We start from the raw sequence: 26,120 nt of genomic DNA on the forward strand, positions 1-26,120 counted from the left end.
TACAGTGATGCCAAGGGGGATGGAGGAGGGTGCAGAACGTAAGGTGGTGAAGGGGGGTGTGAGTACCCATACGGTGATGCCAAGGGGGATGGAGGAGAGTTTGAACCCTTAAAGTGGTGAAGGAGGGTGTGAGGACCTATGCGGTGATGCGGACAGTAAGGTGGTGAAAAGGGGGTGTGAAGACCTATACGGTGGTGTCACGAGGATTCGGGGCTTTGGACCCTTAAGGTTGTGAAGGTGGGAGTGAGGACCCATACGGTGATACCAAGGGGGATGGAAGAGGGTTCAGAGGTGCAGACCCATAAGGTGGTGAAGGAGGATGTGAGGACTCATACGGTGATGCCAAGGGGGATGGAGTTGTTCTGGGGTGCGGATCCGTTTGTCATCCTTAAGGTGGTAGAGACAGAGCCGCCTGCAGATATTGTTGCGGTGGATTTTGGACGGAGGTACCTGATGCTCTCACGTTTCTGGACATTATTTACATTAACCCTTTGATTTCTGTTTATACTTTCCTCTCGTAGATACTTCAGACCCGGAGCGCCCCCTGTGATTAACCCCCTGGGCGCCCACTTCCCTCGTGACACTGCCGTTCCAGGATCTTTTATACTGACTCTCACCTGGACTCTTCCCAACCGGACCACTGGGGTCTTTAACATCACCAGCCCCCTTCCTGGAGACTGGTTCCTGGCTGCCCACCTGCCGAAGGATGAGGGGAAGATCACAATCAAGGTGCCGCGTCCTCCTTTGGTGGTGACATCACACACGAGCGCTGCCCTCATGGGGATCACATATTTGTGTATCTACTCCCCCCAGTGTGCATGGCCTGTTCTGTACAGACGCTGGGTGGTGCAACTGCTCCCTCCCCACATATGAGTCCTGGCTGACGGTCTGGTTGGTTTGGACACAGTTTTGGCAATTTCCTGGTAACCAGTGTCTCTCTTTTAGGGGCTCCACGATGAGTGTCAGTATCTCTTCCAGCCGCAGCTCATTGTGCAGCGGGCAGTGGCGGTGCCTGTCCTGTACCCGGGGTACGTCACTGAGCAGATGCTGCCGCCCCATAACCGCTCGGCGCTGTACAAGTAAGTGCTGCTGCACCGATCCTTTTCTGTGATAGGTGACAGTGCGGCGGGTGTCTGACGGGTGTGTGACGAGTGTGTGACGGGTATATGACAGTGCGGCGGGCAGCTGGTGGGTGTGTGACAGGTCAGTGACAGGTATATGACAATGCGGCGGGCAGCTGATGGGTGTGTGACGGTTCAGTGATTGGTATGTGACAGTGCGGCGGGCAGCTGACGGGTGTGTGACGGGTCAGAGTCAGTGACAGGTGACGGGTCAGTGACGGGTGTGTTACTGGTCAGTGACGGGCATGTGACAGTGCGGCGGGCAGCTGACGGGTATGTGACGGGTCAGGGTCAGTGACGGGTCAGTGACAGGTGTGTGACGGGTCAGTGACGGGTGTGTGATGGGTCAGTGATGGGTATGTGACAGTGCGGCAGGCAGCTGACGGGTGTGTGATGGGTCAGTGATTGGTATGTGACAGTGCGGCGGGCAGCTGACGGGTGTGTGACGGGTCAGTGACAATGCGGCGGGCAGCTGACGGGTGTGTGACAGGTCAGGGTCAGTGACGGGTGTGTGATGGGTGAGTGACAGGTGTATGAAGAGTCAGGGACAGTGATGGGTGTGTGATGGGTGAATGACAGGTGTATAAAGAGTCAGGGACAGTGACGGGTGTGTGATGGGATAGTGACAGGTGTATGAAGAGGCAGGGTCAGTGACGGGTGTGTGATGGGTGAATGACAGGTGTATGAAGAGGCAGGGTTAGTGACGGGTGTGTGATGGGTCAGTGACAGGTGTATGAAGAGTCAGGGACAGTGATGGGTGTGTGATGGGATAGTGACAGGTGTATGAAGAGGCAGGGTCAGTGACGGGTGTGTGATGGGTGAATGACAGGTGTATGAAGAGTCAGGGACAGTGACGGGTGTGTGATGGGATAGTGACAGGTGTATGAAGAGGCAGGGTTAGTGACGGGTGTGTGATGGGTCAGTGACAGGTGTATGAAGAGTCAGGGACAGTGATGGGTGTGTGATGGGTGAGTGACAGGTGTATGAAGAGTCAGGGTCAGTGACGGGTGTGTGACGGGTCAGGGTCAGAGACAGGTGTGTGACGGGTTAGTGAAGGGTGTGTAATGGGTCAGTGACAGGCGTGTGACGGGTCAGGGTCAGTGACAGGCGTGTGACGGGTCAGGGTCAGTGACAGGCGTGTGACGGGTCAGGGTCAGTGACAGGTGTGTGACGGGTCAGGGTCAGTGATGGGTGTGTGACGGATCAGGGTCAGTGACAGGCGTGTGACGGGTCAGGGTCAGTGACAGGTGTGTGACGGGTCAGGGTCAGTGACAGGTGTGTGACGGGTCAGGGTCAGTGATGGGTGTGTGACGGATCAGGGTCAGTGACAGGCGTGTGACAGGTCAGAGTCAGTGACAGGCGTGTGACGGGTCAGGGTCAGTGACAGGTGTGTGATGGGTGAGTGACAGGTGTATGAAGAGTCAGGGACAGTGACGGGTGTGTGATGGGTTAGTGACAGGTGTATGAAGAGTCAGGGTCAGTGACGGGTGTGTGAGGGGTCATGGTCAGAGACAGGTGTGTGACGGGTCAGTGAAGGGTCTGTAATGGGTCAGTGACAGGTGTGTGACGGGTCAGGGTCAGAGAGAGGAGTGTGACGGGTTAGTGAAGGGTGTGTAATGGGTCAGTGACAGGCGTGTGACGGGTCAGGGTCAGTGAAAGGCATGTGACGGGTCAGGGGCAGTGACAGGTGTGTGACGGGTCAGGGTCAGTGACGGGTGTGTGACGGGTCAGGGTCAGTGACATGTGTGTGACGGTGTTAGGTTAACTCTTAGAAATGTTCACTAGTTGCCTGATGCTGACCTAATTAAAATGGAAGTGCATGCTTGAAAAAATGACACCAGACACACACAGTCGATCTTCATCTTTCCTTGATCAGAGGTTGGCCCAAACAGACTGATTTATTCCAAGAACATGGACTTATATAAACTAGGAAAAGGGGCGTGGTCGGCTCTACAGTGGGAATACTCCGATATGTCCATTGGCAGTGGGTTGGTCCATGGGATGAGCCATGGGTGGATCTGTCACGCTGGTGCGTGGGTCTATAATGATGCTGATGGGCGTGCCTATGACATCATCGGGGTGGATCCATGGTGACGCTGATGGGCGGGTATATGACGTCATCGTGGACCATCTTGCCTTGTGTGTGTCTGAAAACTGACTTATGTATGGAGAATCGACTTCATTGGATATACTTCCCACAATCCCCTATGTCCAGAGGTTAACTAAGTATTTGATCCAATGGCGTTCCTCAACAGTCCCCCCTAAATACTTTATAAACCTTCTCACCCTACCGTGGTCCCTTAACGCCTTCACGACCGGCCGATTTTTTGCTTTCCGTTTTTTTTTTTCGCCATTCTTTTTCTGAAAGACGTAACTTTTTTATTTTTCAGTCAATATGGTCATGTGAGGGCTCATTTATTACGGAACGAGCTGTACTTTTAAGTGAAACCATAAGTTTTACCATATAGTGTACTGGAAAACGGCAAACAAAATTCCAAAATGCAGAAAATGTGCAAAAAAAGTGCGATAGCACTATTGTTTTTGAGATATTTTATTCACTGTGTTCACTATATGGTAAAACTGATGTGTGGGTGTGATGCCTCAGGTCAGTGCGAGTTCTTAGACACCAAACAAGTATAGGTTTACTTTTATATAAGGGGTTAAAAAAAATCGGAAGTTTGACCGAAAAAAGTGGCGCACATTTTACGCCATATTCCGTGACCCGTAGCGTTCTCATTTTTCAGGATCTATGACTCAGTGATAGCTTATTTTTTGTGTCTCGAGCTGACGTTTTTAACGGTACCATTTTTGCGCAGATGCTACGTTTTGATCGCCTCTTATAGCATTTTGCGCAAAAGTTGTGGCGACAAAAAATCGTCGTTTTGGCGTTTGGAATTTTTTTGCCGCTACGCCATATACTGATCAGATTAATTGATTTTATATTTTGATAGATCGGGCGTTTCTGAACGCGGCGATACCAAATGTGTGTATATTTTTTATTTTTTTAACCCTTTAATTTTCAATGGGGGGTGATTTGAACTTTTAGGTTTTTTTTGTTGTTTTTTTAAATTTTTTAAAACTTTTTTTTTAACTTTTTTTTTTTTTTAATTTTACTAGTCCCCCTAGGGGGCTATTGCGATCAGCATTCCGATCGCTCTGCACTATCTGCTGATCACAGCTATACAGCTGTAAACAGCAGATACGCTCTCTTTCTCTTTTGCTGTGCCGCTGGCACAGCGAAAGTGAAAGCAATTCATGTGTAATACAGGAGTCATCACATGACCCTGTGCTACCATGACAACTACCGGAAGTCACGTGATCGCGTCACGTGACTTCCGGTATCGGGCGGTAAGTAAAAGTTTACCGCGATCGCGCTTATAATGGCGCTGTCACATATTGACAGCGCCATTTAAGGGGTTAAACGGCACGAGCAGATAACGATTCTGCTCGTGCCTAGCAGGCACACATCTCAGCTGTGAAAATCAGCTGAGATGTGTGCCGATCGCGGCATGCTGCCGCCGGCAGACCGCGGGCAGTAACATTATGACCGCTAGGACGTAATTTTACGGCCCGTAGTCGTTAAGGGGTTAAGCCATCAGCCTCTAATACCTTTTTCTTTTTGCTGCCCGTTAGAAGAGCAATGCTAAGCCTTTGCCCCCCCTTGGCACAGACTTGTTGATCAGAGATTCTGATGTATTCACCCTACTCTGACTGCCTAGCTGGGGACTGTAAAAGACTGAAGGGGGGGCCTAGCTGTTCTATATCTACACAATAACTAACCTCTTGAGCTAAGAAAGTGAGCACTGACGTTTCTATTCCTTTCTTGATCATCTTCCTTATATAGGGAAGAACACCAGAAACAATAATAGCTGTTCAAACTTATACACTGATCACATCCCGCGCACACAGTTCACAAAGGCATAGGTAACTTCCCAGTTCTTGGAACAGACTATATAATGCAGAATAACTCAGCCAGATTTTGAGATAAATTGACTAGAAAGAGTGAGGCAATTGTCAGAATAAGCTTCTTACCGTTATGCTGCAGCTTTTAGCATTACTGTTTCTGAAAGACTGATTCTCAGTCGAGATCAGAGTACTATCCACGTCCTCAGCACTTTTCTACCTCAATACACCTGATTTTTCATAACACTAATGGATCTCTTCTTGTCTCGGGTCCATAATCTATCACCAGGAGACCTTTTAACACGATTTCCCTTACACATAGATCCGATTACCTTCAGTAACACAGTGTAGCACTTTTATGGCTTCAAATACCAACAAACAAGACAATACCAGCTACATACAGGGGTGTGTGTTATCCTTAAAAAGTCACTTAAATCCTTGAAGTAATTAGCTAGTTTAGGTCAGAAAATATTTTTCCCACCATGAGTCCCCATTGGTGTAATGTTCCTGTACCCACTGTTCACTTATCATAATTATTTCCCATATATCATCCCCAATCTAGAAATTTTCCATAAGGTCCTATGTGAAATAATCCAGCACTATGTGTGTTGTGACCCTCATTCTGGTGGTGATGTGACTCTTTACAGAGGCTGTTGTGTCCAGATGGGGGTTTCCCTTAAGCTTCATGGAAGTTGCGGAGGTCGGGAAAAGCTGGATCTTATCCTGGCTCATGGCTTATGTTTCTTTAGGATCACCCAGTCTCCTGGCTTGAGACCACGTGCTCCTGACACTGATTTAGGATCTGGAATTGGAGAATACATATGTCTATCATACTGTATAGGCAGTTGTATAAGGCGTGTACATCACTGGTCAGAATATCACACTGTATCTGTAGTATCTGTGGGAAATGTAATAATAAACCAAAAAGTATTTTATATTTATTAAGAAAAAAAAACAAAACAAATGTTTGTTAAATGATTTTCCAGCGTCCACCATTATCTTGTAGATTGTTACATTTTGATGTTCATTCAGCCTTTCCACCTCCCCACGGCTTTGTGGAGGATGAGGAGTGTGGAAAGCTGCTAATCCCCAGATACTGTTAGATCTTGATAATGACCTCTGCTATAAAATATGCACTTTTACCACTTTTAGAAACTCCATTTTTACATACCACCAACATCATGAGTTTTTCAGCAGTAACGTTTTCCATACTGGATATGTTTTAGAGCAGGCCTGAAAAGAAATTCACACATCACGCACAAATTCATACAAACTACATGTAGGTTTATATGACTAATCTGCAATCTCTGGAACAGTAGAGCGGATGAGGGATGTGTTTCTATGAGATCTTTACAGTTTTTCCACCTTATATTAGGCACACGTCTTACAAGACTGGATGTGTCTGGCCCCCTGGCTACTGAGCACTGGTGCCGCCCACAATACCTGGGCCATCACTGAGTAGAGAGCTCATGGCAGAGAAAGCTTACTACCCTTTGTCCACAGGCCTTCTTCAGTCAGCTGGCTCCCTACGTCTCGCACTCTATTCCTTGCTCAATCGCTTATTCCTGTAGGGATTTAAGAACACAAGGAGTGACAAATGTCACGGACATGACAGGTGCCACCGAGGTATGGTACTGGTTTGCATTGGTAAAATACTCTCAATTCTAGGCCCGTTCACTACTTCTTTGTCAGCTGCATCTGTGCGAATATCTCTTCTGGCTCCATCAGGGACCGGCTCCATCAGTCAGCTCAGATGTGAACTTTTATCTCTACTGTGCCAGGCTCATTTGATTACAGGAGAGCCTCTGCCTAGACTCATATGCACTCTACGGTCTTTGTAGGTTTATCATGTCCCATTAAGAGAGATCTGCTGCCTATACACACTTTTTTTATCATCTTAGACCCCTCTTTGCTAAGAACCACAATGATTGCAAATCTTCATCTCGTTCTCCTATTCCGATGGGAGAGGAGCGAGTGGTTTGACTTTTATTACCTCATGTTGCGTAACCTCAGCATATCCAGTGTAGAATCAACCAGCATCTTGGTATCTGGCTCCATCTATGGAAAAACTCAAAATCTGCATTAGCAATTGGCTCATCTGAGACATGTTCAAAACCTGACAATTCTTGTTACATCAGAGCAATCATGAGATATATGTATATCTGCTGTATCCTCTTATAGGTAAAAATATAAAGAAAACTTAATAGAAAAACTCAATCGGTGAAAAAATTAAAAACAGGTGTGACTTTCCACTCATATTTCCCTCCCATTTTTTGATTCCATTATTCAAAACATAACTGGATTCAAAAAGTGTGTAGCATCGGAGTTCTATATCTAGGACATAAGAAAGTCACATTGTACCTAACCGGGAACACCATAAATATTGTGTTATGTGTACCTTTATTATGGAAAACCATTTCAATGGTTTTTTAACCTTAACTTGAACCAGATAAATCTGCATTGCAATCTTTCTTTCTACAAAAAGAAAACAGATAATTCAAGACACTAAATATTATTAAAACTATTCAAACAGAATGTCATAAATCATCCACACATCTTAAACTAAATTATTATAATTATTAATAAACTAGATATTAATAAAGATTATTATAACTAACACAACACAACCTCTGGCTATAGACACGTCAATATTTGAAAACTTGAGGACATTGTCAGCGAATTTTTGGCATCTCTGTAATAATTCTGTCCATGTATATTATAACTTCTTTATGTCCATGGAGGGAGAAAAATCTAGAACAAATAAATACTGACCATCTGAATCAGATACGGTATGTGGAATAAAAAAATGAATTCTCCAAGCAAATCACCAAAAAATGTTATGAAAAACTATCTGAATAAACCCTATTTTATTATCACATCTTCCTAAGGTACGTTTATTTAAGTTTTTTCGTTTATTGCTTTCTTTAATCTATCATTTTCAATATAATTTCCTGCTAATTAGATTTTGTTTTTATGACTGTTCCGACTCCCAAATATTGCTATGTCAATATGTGCAGTTACCCTTACTAACACTTCATATGTTATTCAGTGAGTGCAGTTTTGTTAGTTTCACTAGATGGCTATAGATGTGAAAAGATGCCCCCCACAGTACATGGTTTACTAACAAAATTGCCACTGCCAGAATTAGCACATAGTTTCTTTGTCTAAGGATGGCTGGAGCATGTGGGGAGGGGGGACACTGATTTTACTTCTGCTCTAACTCTTTCCCAACTATATTCTGTAGTCTGTACTTCAGACAGACAGACAGACACAAACTCACCACATATACACACCTATCCACAGTCCTGGTCCAGTTATAGATAAAAATACTTATTTTTTTTGGTCTAAGTATGTAGTAGTCCATTCAATCCTTTGTTCAGACATTCACACAACCTCTGGTCTTCTGGTTACCTCACACATCCCCCCACTCACTTCCTGTCCTTGTCTCAACAATGTTCTGGCCACCATATTGGATTTAGATTCGAACACACCACGTGCTCAGTCAGACATTTAAAAAAAAAAAAACAACAAACATACCATGTGCTTTCAGCAGCCATTTTAAGATCTTGACACATGCCTCACCCACATGGTGAGATGATGCAAACACTCATTTTTCTGTCTAAGTATGTAATAGTCCACCCAGTCCTTTGTTCAAACATTCACACAGCACATGGTCTTCTTCACACATCCCCCACTCACTTCCTGTCTTTGTCTTAACCATGGCTCGGCCACCATTTTAAATAAAAAAACAAACAAAAACAAACCCCATGTGCTTTGTCCACCATTTTGGATTTGAACACCTTACATTCTCAGTCAGCCATTTTAAAAATAAAAACATACCATCTCCTTTCAGCCACCATCTTAAGATCTCAAAGCACCATTTAACATTCTTTGGCACTCAATTTCTTAACATTATCTGACAAACAAAAAGATGTGGGAGATGACTCAGAACTTGAACACTAAGAAGTAAAGTTTTGTTAAGTCTGCAGCAGGTGCCTCGTCACGGTGTCCCTGCTCAGTTCCTACGCAGTCCGTAATTCTTATAAACACCAATGGTGTCACCCCGGCTATAAAATTCCCGTACCAGCCGATTCACGTCCAGTGCTCTCTCTAGACCCCAATACACCTTGTACCAATTATATCACCCAAGCTTGCGCTGGGTATCCATACCAGCCACTTCACGTTCAACGTTAGGCCCTAAGACCACCACGAACCAGCCGCACCACGCAACTTAAACGCTATGCCCCAATGGTATCCTTACCAGCCATTCCACGCTACACTGCGCTAGGCTCCAAGATTACCATGTACAAGCAGTCCAACGTATTTCCTCACAGAACCACAAACCATGCCACAGGCGACAATATCCTTTACGTTTCCAGACACCACTCAAAAACACACTTGCTCTCTTAACCACCAGTCAATCTCTCCTCTAGACAACAGGCAGCAGGCAACAGAACACGTGACGGTTCTTCCACAATCAATATGGCCAACAGCCATGAGGCTCGTCTGCCGTCTACAGATACCCCGAAAAACCGGATACGGTCAGGTAATCAGGTCAGCGCACCACGAGACCACAGGAAGACTACAGATTATGAAAAAATCAGCAGACTTACCGCGTTCTCGTTAGAAACTCCTGGGATGTCCAGCACGTCATGCCGTTCCAGTCGCCGGTTCATCAGGATCTCGGGCGTCTTCATCTATTGGCCCCACGTTCAGGGCGCCAATTTGTTAGGGTAAACTCTTAGAAATGTTATTGGCCCCACGTTCAGGGCACCAATTTGTTAGGGTAAACTTTTAGAAATGTTCACTAGTTGCTTGCTACTGACCTAATTAAAATGAATCAAGTGCATGCTTGAAAAAATGACACCAAGCACACACAGTCAGATGTACATCTTTCCTTGATCAGAGGTTGGCCCAAACAGTCATTTATTCCAAGAACATAGACTTATATAAACTAGGAAAAGGGGCATGGTTGGCTCTATAGTGAGCATGCCCGGATGTGTCCATTGGTCAGTGGGTTGGTCCATGGGTTGACCAATGGGCATATCTGTGACTCTGGGGGGTAGATCTATGATGTCATCGGGGCGAGTCCATGATGCTAATGGGCGTGTCTATGACATCATCGGACGGATCTATGGTGATGCTGATGGGCAGATATATGACTTCATCGGGGGCCATCTTGCCTTGTGTGTGTCTGAAAACAAAAATGTATGGAGAATCGATTTCATTGGACATACTTCCCACAATCCCGTCAAGAGGTTAATTAAGTATTTGAATCAATGGCCCTAATCAACAGTGGGTCAGTGACGGGTGTATGACGGGTCAGGGTCAGTGACTGGTCAGCGATGGGTGTGTGACGGGTCATTGATGGGTATGAAATAGTGCGGTGGGCAGCTGACGGGTATGTAACGAGTCAGTGATAGGTGTGTGACAGTGCGGTGGGCAGCTGATGGGTGTGTGACGGGTCGGTGATGGGTATGTGGGTGCGGTGGGCAGCTGACAGGTGTGTGACGGGTCAGTGATGGGTATCTAATAGTGCGGTGGGCAACTGACTGGTATGTGACGGGTCAGTGATGGGTGTGTGACAGTGCGGCGGGCAGTTGACGGGTCAGTGATCGGTACGTGACAGTGCAGCGGGCAGCTGACGGGTCAGTTATGGGTGTGTGACCGGTCAGTGATAGGTATGTGACAGTGCGGCGGGAAGCTGACGGGTATGTGATGGGTATGTGACAGTGTGGCGGGCAGCTGACGGGTATGTGATGGCTCAGTGATGGTTATGTGACCGTGCAGTGCCTTCCTTCCTCCCTTTCTTCCTCCCTCCCTCCTCCTTCCTCCCTCCCTTCCTTTCTCCCTCCCTTCCCTTCTCATCCTTTTTTCCATCTCCTCCTTCCAATGTGTATTTGTGTATATTAATATATATATTTGTATATAGTAGGATAGTCATGTGACTCTTTTTTCAGGGTCTTCGTTCCTCAGTTTACATCAGGCTTACGGGTCCGGCTTCTCGGCTGTCGTATTGGTCAGCGATCTGTTGAGAGTTGCCCCCTTCTCCTGAAACTCCGTGCCAAAGCTCCCCCATTACATAATTCATCCAGCCAGGACTGCTCTGCGCTCGCGCCGTGTCAGCTGCTGGTGGCTCTGCCCTTATGGCAACATTGGTATTACGTGCTGGTGGAGCGGACGGCTTTGTCGGCTGCGGCCGTGTACTTCCAGTTGACTGCGCAGTTACAAGGTGGGTGCAGTGTGTTGTGCGATGGGGTTGTGTCTGGCAGTCTCACACTCATGTTGTCTCTTGCTAGACTGCTCCCGGCTTGGACTGTCTCCATCATCTGGCTCCGCTCTGAACATGCCGCAGTCTTTTGGGGCTGCAGGGGGGTTGTCCTCATTAGACGGCCTCCCAGCCCCTGGCTTCTCTCTCTCTGCGGTGAACGTGTCATGGGGCGATCCCGTCCCCTTCTTTCCCTGCTGGCCGGTGCGCCCCACCCTGAGGAATGAGCTGGACACCTTCTCCGTTCACTTCTACATTTTTTTTGGGCCCAATGTGGCCATCCTACCTGATCGGCCAGCAGTGTTTAGCATCAATCTTCTGCCGGTACTGGATAGTGGCGGGGTGCTGAACATGGAGCTGCGGCTCAACATCGTGAGTACCGAATGGAACACGGACAAGGGGTAATAGTGGGGGGAGGGTTGAGAAAAGAAATGGAGGAAGAAAGGAGTGGGGTAATGAATGGGACAAAGTGTGACAGGGTAGCGGGAGCACGGACAAAGGATTCAGTTAGATTATTAGGGAAGGGTCCTCTCTGGATGTTTGGGGTTGTTGTCTTTGTTGGATTTTTACTCTCATGTCTTGTAGACATCAGCTCAAGGGGAGAATCTGACCATTTTTGGGTGTCTGAACCATGGCGTCCCTCTGATATCTGGAGACTACTTGACCATCAGCTGCCAGACAGGTCAGTCCCAAAAATGACTCCACAGTCCCTAACACTCTATATAGTAATATGAGCAAAGGAAGGATGAAAATAGAAACACTATCTTTGTACTGCTGATTCTTGCTGCGCCATAGTTGTGGCTGGTTGTTGTCCTCTTCTTCGGGTCTCTGCTGGCTCCTGCCCTCGGCCTCAAATCCCAGCCAGCCCTTGCACTCCTCCTCAGTTTCCCGACCTCTGCCTCTGGTCCTCACTGGTTCCAGCCTCTTTCCTAGTGTCCTCACTGGTTCCCACCTCTCTCCTGTCGACCCCGCTGGTCCTGCCCTCCTGCTGGAAGTCACAACTGGTTCTCGCCCTCTTCCTCAGGTCCCTGCTGGTTCTCGTTCTCCTTGGATCCATGCTGGTCCCCGCCCTTCTCTTTAGATCCCCTCTTGTTCCCGAACTTGTGGTCACTACTCCTCATCAGGGGTCTCTGCTGGTTCCTATCCTGTTCCTGGGATCCCTGCTGGTTCCTACTCTTCTCACAGAGTTCTGCTACTCTACTTTCTGCTTGCTCTCGCCTTCCTACTAAGGTGTCTACTGGTTCTCGCCCTTATCCTTAGGTCCCTGTTAGCTTTTGCTCTCCTTTTTGGATTTTCACTGCTCTGAACCTCCTTTTCGGCTCCCTGCTGGCTCCTGCCCTCCTCATCTGTTCCCGACTTGCCCCCTCCTTGGGTCTCTGCGGGTTCCCGCCCTCTTCCTCGGGTCCCCTCTAGTGCACAAATCCTCCTCCGGGTCCCTGCTGTTCTCCACTCCTCCAGGGGTCCCTGCCAGTTCACACCTTCCTCCAGTAGTCACCACTCTTCTGCAGGACTCTCCGCCGCAAATTCTGGCTCTCATCAGCCTCTAGGGGTCCTGAGGTCCATGCTGACTCCCATCCTCCTCTTGGGGTCCATGCTGCTTTCCACCATCCTCCTGTGGTCCCCTCTAGCTCCTGCCTTTCTCTTGGGGTACCTGTTGGCTCTCACCTTTCTCTTGGAGTCCCTGCTGGTTCCCACCATTCTCCTGGGGACCCTGTAGCTTTCTCTGACCGCCTCCTAAGGTCCCTGCTCCTCATCTGGTTCCTGGTGGTTCCCACACATGCTGAGATTCTCGCTGGCTACTGCCTATCTTTTGGAGTCCCCGCTGGCTTCTGCCATCCTCCTAGGGTCCCTGCTGGTTCTCAACCTCCTCTTCCAGGTCCCCACACATCCTGGGATTCTTGCCCTCTTCCTGGGGTGTCCACTGGTTCCTTTCATCCTCCTTGGGTCTCTGCTGGTTCCTGCTCTCCTCTTGGGATCCCAGCTTGCTCTCACACTGTTGGTGTCTACCCCTTTTTTCAAGGCTCCTGGCTGGTTCATACCATCATTCTCAAATCCCTGCTGGCTCTCATTCTCCTCCTCTGATCATACCTGGCTCTCTTCCTCCACCTCTCCTCACCACTGGCCATTGCCTTCTTCCTTGAGTCCTGCCTCGTCCCCGCCTGCCTTCTCTGCTCACCACTGGCTCATGCCCTTTTCATCTGGTCCTTACTGGCTCTTGCCCTCCTCCACTGGTGCTGCTGGCTCTCGCCCTCCTTCTTAGCTCTCTTCCTTGGATCTCCACTGGTTTGCTCCCTTCTTCTTGGGTCCCATTTAATTCTCGCCCTCCTCCTCAGGACCCTGCTGGTTTCCACCCTTTTCCTCTTTTCCTCTGGTCCCTGCCTATTGTATGAGCTGCTCTCATGTCCTTGTGATGCTTTTCCCTTCAGATTTGCACTCCGGCTTTGCCTTATCGGTAAACACAACAAATGGCGTCAGCCGCCTGCGAATCCCATACCCCCAGACCGGCACTTGGTACCTGACTCTGCACTCCCTCTGCAGCTCCGAGCATGGGTGAGGACTCTGGACATGCATAACTATAATTCTCATTATGGACTGTTTTCCTGTCTGACTCTAACGCTCATTGTTGACTGCTCCTGCGTCGGTAGGTGGCGGCAATGCGGTAACATCAGCGCTGAGCTCAGCCTTCGCACCTTCCTGTCTCCATGTATAAGTGAATGTGGCCCTTATGGACAGTGCAAATTGCTGCGCACAAACAACTACCTCTACGCTGCCTGCGAGTGTCGAGCAGGTAACAAGGGTTTAAAGCAAGAGGCTGTGATGTCACAGAGAAGTGACAATATCAACCTTAGTGTGCAGGGTTAGGGTTTTAGGTTGCGAGATGCAAGCAGTCTGGGGCAGGGGACGCAGCAGTCTGTGTGCATGAACCGGGGAACACGGGCAGTCTGGGCCTGTGCAGGGGGAAGCAGATGGACTTGTAGGCCTGGCGACGTGGGCAGACTTCTGGGCCGGGCGACAAGGGTGGACTATGGGACGCGGGCGGGCCAGGTGAAGGGATTGACTACGGGCCGGCAACGAGGGTGGACTGCTGGCTAAGGGAGATTGGCGGCACAGGGGAAGTGGGTGGACTGTGGGCCAGTAGACGTGGATGAACTGCAGGATGGGGGAGGTGGGCGATTCAGGGGAAGTGGGTGGACTGTGGGCGGTGGGATGTTGGTGGGCCAGGGGAAGTGGGAGGACTGTGGGCCAGCGAACGTGGGTGGATTGTGGTCTGTGGGGAGGTGGGCGATCCAGGAGATGTGGGCAGATTTTGGGCAGGGAGATGTAGACGGGCCAGGGGAAGTGGGTGGACTGCAGGTTGGGAGAGGTAGGTGGGCCAGGGGAAGTGGGTGGACTGTGGGATGGGGAGTTGGGAGGGACAGGGGAAGTGGGTGGACTGTGGGCCGGCAGACATGGTTGGACTGCGGTCTGGGGGATGTGGGTGATCCAGTGGAAGTAGGCGGACTGCGGACTGGGGTATGCAGGTGGACTACGGACCAGTGAATGAGGGCAGACTGCGAGCCAGGGGAGGTGGGCGGGCCAGGGTAACTGAGTGGACTGCGGGCTGGGGGAAGTTGGTGGACTGCGGGCCAGGAGAGGTGGACTGCGGGCCGGGAGAGGTGGGCGTGCCAGGGGAAGTGGGTGGACTTCAGGCTGGGGACGCAGGCAGACTGTGGGACGGGAAAGTGGGTGGACTGCGGGTCGGGGAAATTGGGTGGACTGTGGGATGGTGGAGGTTGGCGGGCCAGGGGAAGTGGGTGGACTTTGGGCTGGGGATGTGGGCAGATTGTGGGACGGGGAAGTGAGCAGCCCAGAGGAAGTGGGTGGACTTCGGGCCAGGGAAAGTGGGTGGACTGTGGGATGGTGGAGGTTGGCGGGCTGGGTAAATTGGTGAACTGAGGGCCGGGACAAGTGGGTGGACTGAGGGCCCGGGGAAGTGGGTGGACTGCGGCCCATGAAAGGTCGGTGTGCCAGAGGAAGTGGGTGGACTTTGGGCTGGAAATGCGGGCAGATTGTGGGACGGGGAAGTGGGCAGGCCAGAGGAAGTGGGTGGACTGCGGGCCAGGAGACGCGGGCAGACTGTGGAATTGGAGTGGTGGGCGGGCGGGCCAGGGGAAGTGAGTAGACTGCGGGCCAGAGGACACGGGCAGACTGTGGGATGGGGTAGTGGGTGGGCGGCCCAAGTAAAGTGGATGGACTGCGAGTCGGGGAATGAGGGCAGACTGTAGGACGGGGAGGTGGACGGGCCAGGAGAAGTGGGTGGACTGTGGACCGGGAGACGTGAGTGGATTGCGGGCCGGGGAGGTGAGCGATCCAGGGCAAGTGGGCGGACTGTGGGATGGGGCAGGTGGGTGGACTGCGGTCCAGGAATGAGGATGCAGGCGGTGACTCCTTTTTATGTATCGCAGGATGGAGTGGCTGGGGATGCACAGATAACTCTCAAGCCTTCACTTATGGTTTCCAGCTTCTGTCCACCCTTCTCCTGTGCCTCAGTAACCTGATGTTCCTGCCGCCCGTTCTTGTCGCCCTGCGTGGTCACTACCTCCTGGAGGCCTCAGTCTACATCTTCACCATGTTCTTTTCCACGGTGGGTCACTGTGTTCCATCCATCTTCACATCTACTGAGCCATGCTGGTAGTAGCAGAGGTCACCACCACCATCCCCCTCTCTTGCAGTTCTATCACGCTTGTGACCAGCCGGGCATCGTAGTCTTCTGTATCATGGAGTATGATGTGTTGCAGTTTTGTGATTTCCTCGGCTCCCTCATGTCTGTCTGGGTGACAGTCATCAGCATGGCGCGGCTGCAACCAATCATCAAACAGGTACTAAGCTTTGTGTGAGTGGAGCATGCATGTAGATTGTGCCTATATGACCATGCACAGAGTATCATTGAAAAGTTTGTACACCCCTGTTCAAGTAATAGTTTTCTTTGTTACATAGCTTGGATAAAGCCCCCGCCACCAATTATACATTTCATCACTAAATCCTCTATAACCGACAATGTTGTGTAGTGAGGAAATCATCCGCCCTGATATAAAACTTTTATAGTGTCGTCCATTACTACCTCTTGTGGTCGGCATTCCACAGTCTGACCGCTCTAACTGTAAAGAATCCTTTCTTATTTAGCTGCCGGAATCTCTTTTCTTCCCCCGCAGTGAGTGTCCCCTTGTCCTTAGTATTGTCTTTGGAAGGAATAAGTCCTGTTCCGTCCTTTATATTAACCACCCATGTATTTCTACATATAATGAAATCTCCTCCGAGATGTCTTCTTTCCTCCTCTCATCATACAGGCGGACGGCCTCCATTACTCCTCGTACGGGCGACGGCCTCCATTTCTCCTCGTACGGGCGGGTGGCCTCCATTACGCCTCATACGGGCGGACGGCCTCCATTACTCCTCATACGGGCGGGCAGCCACCATTTCTCCTCATACGGGCGGGCGGCCTCCATTACTCCTCATACAAGTGGGAGGCCTCCATTACTTCTCATACGGGCGGGCGGCCTCCATTACTCCTCATACGGGCGGGCAGCCACCATTACTCCTCATACGGGTGGGCCGCCTCCATTACTCATCATACGGGCAGGCGGCCTCCATTACTCATCATACGGGCGGCCTCCATTACTCCTCATACGGGCGGCCTCCATTACTCATTATACGGGCGACCTCCACTCCTTATAATAATCTAGTTGCCGCCTTTGAACTGACTAACGTCTGAATGTTCTTTATAAAATGTGGAGCCCAAAACTGGATCCCATATTCCAGATGTGGCCTTACAAGTGATTTATAGAGGGGGAACAATACGGTGGGATCTCGGGATCTTGCCTCTTTTTCTCCTCCTTTTTGCAGCTGCTGCCTGACATTGAGTGCTGCTGTTCAGATACTTGCACCCAGAATCCCCCTGTCTTTCTCCTGCGCTCCCCACTGCTCCCATTATAGATCCCTGCGGTCCCCACTGCTCCCATTATAGATCCCTGCTGTCCCCACTGCTCCCAGTACAGACCCCTGCGGTCCTCACTGCTTCCAGTGCAGATACCTGTGGTACTCCACTGCTCCAAATACAGATCCCTGCGGTCCCCACTGCTCCTAGTACAGATCCCTGCAGTCCTCACTGCTCCCAGTGCAGATCCCTGCCTTCCGCACTGCTCCCAGTACAGATCCCTGCAGTCCCCACTACTCCCAGTACAGATGCCTGCGGTCCCCACTGCTCCCAGTACAGATCTCTGCGGTCCCCACTGCTTGTATATTATTCTCTCTAATGTTTTTGCATGTCATCCCTTAACCCTAGAACGCATACCTGGGGCCTCGCAGGCATGCTAGGTCATTTGTTTTCTATGGTAGATTGTTATGCTTGCGCGTTCTAGGGTTAAAATGCCCTCACACCTCACACACCCCTGATGTCAGGCTTACTGGATGGTAGTTGCCTGGATCCACCCTCTCTCCTTTCTTAAATATCGGTATCACATCAGCCTAATCCAATCCTGAGGCACCAACCCTGTTACAAGAGTCTAAGAAGATGAGATACAGCGGTGTGTGGATTACTGAGCTCAATTCCCTCAGTATTCGTGGATGAATGCCATCTGGCCCGGGGGATTTGTCAATGTTTCATTTCCTCAGGCGCAGGCATACTTCTTTTGTTAAATTTATTATATCGGGGGGAAGAACTTTGAGTTTTGCCTTGTTGAATGATCCCTGGAACAGTCAGTTCCTTGGTGACCACGGATGAGAAGTGCCCGTGTTATGCTCATGGGGCGAGCACTGTATTAGTGAGTCCACTGGACCGAAGGTACCTTTCACTTGCCTGGGGGAGTGACCTGGACCAGCTGCCGAGTCTTCTCTATTGCCACTGGAGGTGGCAGCAGGTACATGCGCTGGTAGGCAGAGGGCAGCCCCGGGGATCTGCGGTACCCCAGCAGCTGGCACCACAGACATAGGTAGAAATGGCAGCTTCAGCAGGCGGAGTAGTGGATCAGTCTGGGGTGAATGGATGGATGGCTGGAGCGGCCGGCATGGACGATTGCGGCAACTTGTTAAGTAGACAGCCGGCGTGGATGGTCACAGCAGCAACAGATAAGGGCACACTGTAACGGAGGTACAGGTCAGCAGTAGCAACAATATAGCATAACAGTATGATGTCAGTGACAGCAGCACTGAGAACTAGTAACTAAACTAACATGTTGCCCAGGCACCTCCCATAGGGCAGAGGTGCCTTATGTACCTGCAGCCTCTCAGACCTGAGAAGCACTTACAGTTTAGGGGATTCAGAGCCTCTAAGAAAAGGGGTTGTGGCAGCACACATGCCCTTAGAACAGATCCTGGAAGAATGCGAGATGTGCATAGCCTCCGGGAGACAGCAGCATGAGCTGAGGATGGGGTAACCACTGCAGGACGGCCAGATGGGTGTCAAGCTGGGTGTGGGGAGAGACACCCAGCAAGTGGACTCCTGGGAATAAGGGAGGCTGAAACACAAAGAGGGGGGGGACCAGGGGCTCCTGACACTGCGGGGCCCTGCGCTTGCCCTCAAACCACAGGTACCTATAAGGGTTAGGAGGTGTGGCCCGCCAACGTGCCCCTGTCTCCTAGCCAGACCCTAGGACAGTCATGGCGAACCTTTTACAGGCAGAGTGCCCAAACTGTAGTTCTAAACCCATTTTTTTTTCCGAAGTGCCAACCAATCCTATTATGTAAATAATTGATTTTAATCTTACCTTGGCAGTCTTCTCTTCTCTCCAGCAGGGGGCATCACGCTCATGCGTGCTTACTACACATTGAAGCTGAGCCCCTGCCCTTTCCAGACACAGCAGTTGGATTGATCTTTCTGGAAATAAATTGCAGCATATTAGACAGAGATTTTAGCATGGAATGCAATCAGATGTCACCCTGTAATCCACATCTACATTTCAAAGTCTGAACATCTTGAAATCCCATAAAGACATGCTCCCCTCCCCTTTCATTGTGTAGTTATGTCCCCCTTCCTGGCCACTTCCTGGTAAACATGTCCCCCATCCTGATATATACTTACTACATTCTGGTAAATTTGTCCACATCATGTCCCCATCCTGGTAAATGTACCCCATTCCTGGTAAATGTACCCCATCCTGGTAAATGTACCCCATCCTGGTAAATGTACCCCATCATTGTAAATGTATCCCATCCTGGCATGTTCCCCCATGCTGTTAAATGACCCCATCCTGGTAAATGTACCTCATCCAGGCATGTTCCCTTATCCTGGTAAATGTACCCCATCCTGATAAATGTCACCCTTCCTGATAAATGTTCCCCATCCTGGCATTTTTCCTCATCCTGGCATGTTCATGTACCCCCATCCTGGCATGTTTCCCCCCATTCTGGTAAATGTATCCCCCTTACTGGTAAATGTATCCCCCATACTGGTAAATGTACCACCCATACTGGTAAATGTACCCCTTCCTGGCATGTTTCCCTTCCTGCTAAATGTACCCCATCCTGGCATGATTTCCCCCATCCTTGCAGTCATGTTTCCACCCATGCTTACAGTCATCTTTACCCCCATCCTTGCAGCCATGTTTCCCCCATCTTTGCAGCCATGTATCCCCCATCTTTGCAGCCATGTTTCCCCCATCTTTGCACGTTTCTCTCCATCTTTGCAGCCATGTTTTCCCCGTGCTCAGTTTGCCCCGTGCTCTGTTTGTATATGCCCCATGCTCCCATGTTCCCCCCGTGCTAGCTCTGTCCCCCGTGCTCCCATGTTTGCCCCGTGCTCCCCATGTTTCCCCCGTGCTGGCTCTGTCCCCCGTGCTCCCCATGTTTCCCCCGTGCTGGCTCTGTCCCCGTGCGCTCCATGTTTCCCCCGTGCTGGCTCTGTCCCCGTGCGCTCCATGTTTCCCCCGTGCTGGCTCTGTCCCCGTGCGCTCCATGTTTCCCCCGTGCTGGCTCTGTCCCCGTGCGCTCAATGTTTCCCCCGTGCTGGCTCTGTCCCCGTGCGCTCCATGTTTCCCCCGTGCTGGCTCTGTCCCTCGTGCGCTCCATGTTTCCCCCGTGCTGGCTCTGTCCCCGTGCGCTCCATGTTTCCCCCGTGCTGGCTCTGTCCCCGTGCGCTCCATGTTTCCCACGTGCTCCCATGTTTCCCCCGTGCGCTCCATGTTTCCCCCATGCTGGCTCTGACCCCGTGCGCACCATGTTTCCCCCGTGCTCCCATGTTTCCCCCGTGCTCCCATGTTTCCCCCGTGCGCTCCATGTTTCCCCTGTGCTGGCTCTGTCCCCGTGCGCTCCATGTTTCCCCTGTGCGCTGCATGTTTCCCCCGTGCTCCCCATGTGTCGCCCGTGCGCTGCATGTTTCTCCTGTGCTCCCATGTTTCCCCCACGCTCCCCATGTGTCCCCCGTGCGCTCCATGTTTCCCCCGTGCTGGCTCTGTCCCCGTGCGCTGCATGTTTCCCCTGTGCGCTCCATGTTTCCCCCGTGCTGGCTCTGTCCCTGTGCGCTGCATGTTTCCCCCGTGCTCCCCATGTGTCCCCCGTGCACTGCATGTTTCTTCCGTGCTCCCATGTTTCCCCCGTGCGCTCCATGTTTCCCCCGTGCGCTCCATGTTTCCCCCGTGCGCTCCATGTTTCCCCCGTGCTGGCTCTGTCCCCGTGCGCTGCATGTTTCCCCTGTGCGCTCCATGTTTTCCCCGTGCTGGCTCTGTCCCCGTGCGCTGCATGTTTCCCCTGTGCGCTGCATGTTTCCCCCGTGCAGGCTCTGTCCCCCCCACATCTTGGCACAGCCACACAGAAGCTAAAAATAAAAAAAAAACTCACCTTCTGGCCCCCACTCCTCCACTGCTGCGTCCTCAGTCACTTCAGTTCCCGCGCAGCCACAAGACACCGGCGCCGCCTACTGACGCTCCTCCGTCTCCTAGGCAACAGGCCTGCAGCCCAGGAGAGGAGGCGTGTCAGAGCGAGGAGAAATGTCTCCTCTGCTAAACACCAGTTTGAGCTGCAGGCGCGACCACACCAGCAGATCAAACTGGCGCAGTGTGGCGACAGCGCGCGTGCCAGCACAAACGGCTCTGCGTGCCCTGTCTGGCACGCGTGCCATAGGTTCGCCATCACTGCCCTAGGACTAAATCCCACCACCCACCAAACCACGGAGGGAAAAACAAACACAAAAATAAACAGCAAAATGGGAAAAAGGAAAAACAACAAATTATCTTGAGAAGGAATCTTCAGAATATACAGCAACAGTAGTCTGAAGCCACATGCACTCCTAAGCAAGCAACATCTCCAAGTGAAGAGTATAACCCGCACTGGAGTAGTGAGAGGCCCCACGAAAGGCTCCTCCAACCTGGCAAGGAAACAGAAAAAAACCTAAATCAAGCCCTTAAAGGGACAGCATCCATTAACGTCTGTAAGATCGCCAGGCCCTTCTGCACCTGGTCCCAGCAGCAACACCTGAAGGTCCAGACACATCCGAGACAATGGGTGAGAGAGCCGTGACGGGTGAGATTGTGGGCGTTACAGTACCCTCCCCTTTTACCCCCCTCTTTTCCAGGAATCTCTTAAGGAGAAGAGGGGCATTAATATTCTGCCTTAGTAAGGTCCCACGACCTTTCCTGAGGACTGAACCCCTTCCACCAATTCACCAGGTCGTAAGTTTTACCTCTGACCTCTTTTATTACAAGGATGACTTTTACCTCATAGATGTCTTCATCCCTGACCGGAGGCGGAGAGGTGCGTGGATGCCTGTGATAACAGCTCAGGAGGACAGGTTTGAGGAGGGACACATGGAACGAGTTGGGGATGCGTAGAGAGGCCGGGACCGTTAGCTTGTAGGACACCTCGTTGATTCGCTGGAGCACCTTGAAGAGACCGATAAAGCGGGGACCCAACTTGTAAGAATGCAACTTGAGACGGACGTACCTTGTCTCCGGGCTGGAATGAAGGAGAGTCTAGTCGTCTCTAGTCCGAATGATTCTTCATACGGATGGAGGACTGCTCCAGGAAGGACTTGGTCTCCACCCAGATGTTGGAGAATGTCTTGACGAGGGAATCGGCCGCAGGATTGCGGAGGTGAGTGCCACTGGGAACGGGATTCTGGATCATTGTCCATACACAATCTGAAAAGGAGACTTAGTGGAGGACTCACTCACGTGATTGTTGTAGGACAACTCCGCCCAAGGAAGGAGCTTGACCTAGTCACTGTGATGCTCGTTGAAGAAGTGACGCAGGAAGTTCTTCAGGATCTGGTTTACCCGTTCCACTTGGCCGTTGGACTGCGGATGGTAGGCCGACGAGAAGTCCAAGGTGACATCCAGCATCTTGCAAGTGGCCCTCCAGAATCGAGACATAAACTGGAAGCCTGTGTCAGATACAATATGGAGTGGTAGACCATGCAGCCAAAATATTTGTAGATGAAGTGCAAGCAATGGCATGGAGGGAAATCCGGACAGCAGCGTGAAATGGGCCATTTTAGAGAATCTGTCCGCCTCTACCCAGATGACGGTGCAACTGGAGGACTTCGGTAAATCTGTAATAAAGTGCATCCCAATGTGTTTCCAGGGGCAGGAGGGCACCAGCAAAGGAAGCTTCTTCGTTGTCTTGTTGCGGGCACACGAAGGACAGACCGACACAAACTCCAGGACATCTTGTCGCAATGTAGGCCACCAATAATGTAAATGAAATCAGCTGACCCCACAGAAGAACTCACCTCCTGTCTTAACGGGAGGAACCTGGGACACGTCTATGGGAGCCACTGTCACCATCCTGGAAGGCTCGATTATGTGTTGAAGCTCTTCCTTCTGATTGGCCGACAGAAACGACTGGGACTGCGCATCAGCTTTGTGCTGCATTTCTGCCCTGCTGAGAAGAACGTCAAAGTCGAAGCGGGCGAAGAATAGCGACCACCGGACTTGACGTGGGTTCAGCCTCTGAGCTGACTGTAAAAGGCAAAGTTCTTATGGTCGGTGTAGATAATGAAAGGGTGCATAGCTCCCTGCAGCAGATAACGCCATTCCTCCAGAGCCATCTTTATTGCCAATCAAGTAGTTGCACTCGGCTGGAGGGAAAGACCTAGAAAAGAATCCGAACGTTACAGCCTTACCCGTATCTGACTTCTGTGTGAGGACCGCCCCGACACCGGAGGATGAAGCATCCACTTCCAAGATAAACTGCTTGCTAATCTCCAGTCTATTCAGCACCAAAGCAAAGACCTGCTTGAGGGACATAAAGTCGTCTTTTGCTTCTGGGGTCAATGCTTTCGGATTCACCCCTTTGCGTGATGGGAATGACTAGGAACAAAAACAGTAGGATGAACTGATAATAATAATTGGCGAACCCAAGGAACTGTTGGATTGCTTTCAGACTGTCGGGACGAAGCCACTTCAATACTACCGACAGTTTGTCTGGATCCATCCTCAGGTCGGTATCCGAGATGATGTAACCCAAGAAAGGCAGAGAGGACTGCTCAAAAAGGCATTTCTCGTATTTGGCATATAAACGGTTCTTCCTTAAGCTCTACATTCCACCTGTGTGTCGGTAGAGAATAGGTATGAGAATATCATCCAGATACACTACCACACATGTCTAGAGCAGATTCCGGAAAATGTTGATGATAAATTCTTTAAAGACCACCAGGACATTGCTGAGCCCGAATGGCATTACCCAATACTCATAGTGGTCATCATGGCTGTGGAAAGCCGTTTTCCATTTGTCGCCCAACCGTATCCGAACCATATTGCACGCACCACGGACGTCCAGCTTGGAGAAGATCCTGGATCCTCTGGAGTCGGTTAATTCTGGTATAAGCGGCAGCGGATATTAGATCTTGACTGTGATTTCGTTGGGCCCTCTGTAGTCAATACACGGCCGCAGAGATCCATCCTTTTTCTTAACTAAGAAGAAACCGTCTCGAGCCGAAGAGGAAGATTTTTGAATGAAACCTCTTGCCAGATTCTCCTTAACAAACTCTGACATAGCTTGGTCGTCTCGGCCTGTGACAGAGGATAAGTACGAACTGGGTGAGGAGTAGACCCAGGGAGTAGGTCAATAGGGCAATCGTATTGTCTGTGTGGCAGCAGAGCCTTGGCCTCTTTCTTGTCAAAGACGTCCGCATAGGCCCAGTAGATGGACGGCAGACCCGGAAGATTACGGGTCTCACAGGCGGTCAAGGAGGTTGTACGGAAACAAGACAGCTTTCATGGCAAGTGACTTGAGCATGTCTCCAGATCTCCAGTCCAGAACTGGCTCATGCTTCCGAAGCCACGGTAGACCCAGCAACAACAGATATGACATTCACGGAAGAACATGGAAGGCGATTCTCTCCATATGCAGCATTCCCACATGTCCTTGGTGACAAATTGAATAGACTCAGGCAAAGACTTTCTATCCATGGGAATTTGTAGCTGATGCACAGGTATTCGTTACCGATCCACTATGGCCAGCTATATAAAATTTGAGTCTGCGCTGGAATCCAGAAGGGCTACTTCAGAGAACCAGGAGTTGCCACTGGTTATGGACACAGTCATATATACAGGTGAAGAAGACTTGCAATCACCTAGAGTAGCCTCTCCTACTGACCCTAGGCTGGGAAGTTTCTTGGGAGAAAAGCAGATTACAGTAGGTGCGTAGAGTTTCTGTAGTAAAAGCATCCTTCACCAGTGAGATGGGTCTCCCAGCGACCGCAGGCTGGACGCACTTGATCCTTGATCTACCTCCATTGGCTTGATACAGCAGGAGTTACTGGTAGCATCATGATGGGCCTCTGAAAAGATGGAGACAGACGCCATGACCTATTCTCATGGCTCGACACTCTGAATCGCTCTTGAAACCTGAGCTCGATACGGAAAGCCAGCGATCTTAGGTTGTCCAGAGAAGATGGCAGAATCTCTACCCACAAGCTCATCTTTTATTCTTCTGGATAATCCCTCCTGAAATACCACCACCTGAGCTTCATTGTTCCAGCCCAGTTCGGAGGACATGGTGCGTAACCGAATAATGAGGCTCCCTTCGTGAAGACTGAGCAGCGAGGATGCAGCTGAAGAAACTCAACTTGACTCATCAAACACCTTGTGGAATAATGATAATTTTCATTTATATAGTGTGCCGCCCCCGTGCCGGCAGCCTGCTGCTGCTCGGATCCGGACCTTCCGGAGTGGTGGCTCGAGGGTCTTCGGACCCGGGGTCCTGTGGACACTCCGAATGAAATGGGGGATGGTGGATGTAGGACGTACAGTGCTGGCCAAAAGTATTGGCACCCCTGCAATTCTGTCAGATAATACTCAGTTTCTTCTTGAAAATGATTGCAATCACAAATTCTTTGGTAATATTATCTTAATTTAATTTGTCTTCAATGAAAAAAAAATTAAAAAAATGGTCATAAAGCCAAATTGGATATAATTCCACACCAAACATAAAAAAGGGGGTGGAAAAAAGTATTCGCACTGTTTGAAAAATTATGTGATGCTTCTCTAATTTGTGTAATTAACAGCACCTGTAACTTACCTGTGGCACCTAAGAGGTGTTGGCAATAACTAAATCACACTTGCAGCAGGTGACATGGAGTAAAGTTTACTCAACCTCTGTCTTGTGTCCTTGTGTGTACCACATTGAGCATGGAGAAAAGAAAGAAGACCAAAGAACTGTCTGAGGACTTGAGAATCCAAATTGTGAGGAAGCATGAGCAATCTCAAGGCTACAAGTCCATCTCCAAAGACCTGAAAGTTCCTGTATCTACGGTGCGCAGTGTCATCAAGAAGTTTAAAGCCGATGGCACTGTGGCTAACCTCCCTAGATGTGGAAGGAAAAGAAAAAATTACGAGAGATTTAAACGCAAGATTGTG

General features: G+C 50.2%; 1 protein-coding gene across 1 annotated transcript in view; it reads left to right on the top strand.

Annotated features, from left to right (window-relative positions):
* The window catches only part of TMEM8B (transmembrane protein 8B), a 103,630-nt gene that overhangs the window by 40,769 nt on the left and 36,741 nt on the right, over positions 1-26,120 (top strand). Inside the window, exons 3-11 of the mRNA XM_075330619.1 lie at positions 522-729; positions 946-1,079; positions 10,985-11,256; positions 11,324-11,664; positions 11,878-11,974; positions 13,719-13,842; positions 13,938-14,080; positions 15,738-15,916; positions 16,005-16,151. Coding sequence (XP_075186734.1) covers positions 522-729; positions 946-1,079; positions 10,985-11,256; positions 11,324-11,664; positions 11,878-11,974; positions 13,719-13,842; positions 13,938-14,080; positions 15,738-15,916; positions 16,005-16,151 — 1,645 coding nt within the window. The remainder of the gene's footprint in view (positions 1-521; positions 730-945; positions 1,080-10,984; positions 11,257-11,323; positions 11,665-11,877; positions 11,975-13,718; positions 13,843-13,937; positions 14,081-15,737; positions 15,917-16,004; positions 16,152-26,120) is intronic.

This window comes from Anomaloglossus baeobatrachus, chromosome 1, assembly GCF_048569485.1.
Source record: "Anomaloglossus baeobatrachus isolate aAnoBae1 chromosome 1, aAnoBae1.hap1, whole genome shotgun sequence".
Lineage (NCBI taxonomy): Eukaryota > Metazoa > Chordata > Amphibia > Anura > Aromobatidae > Anomaloglossus > Anomaloglossus baeobatrachus.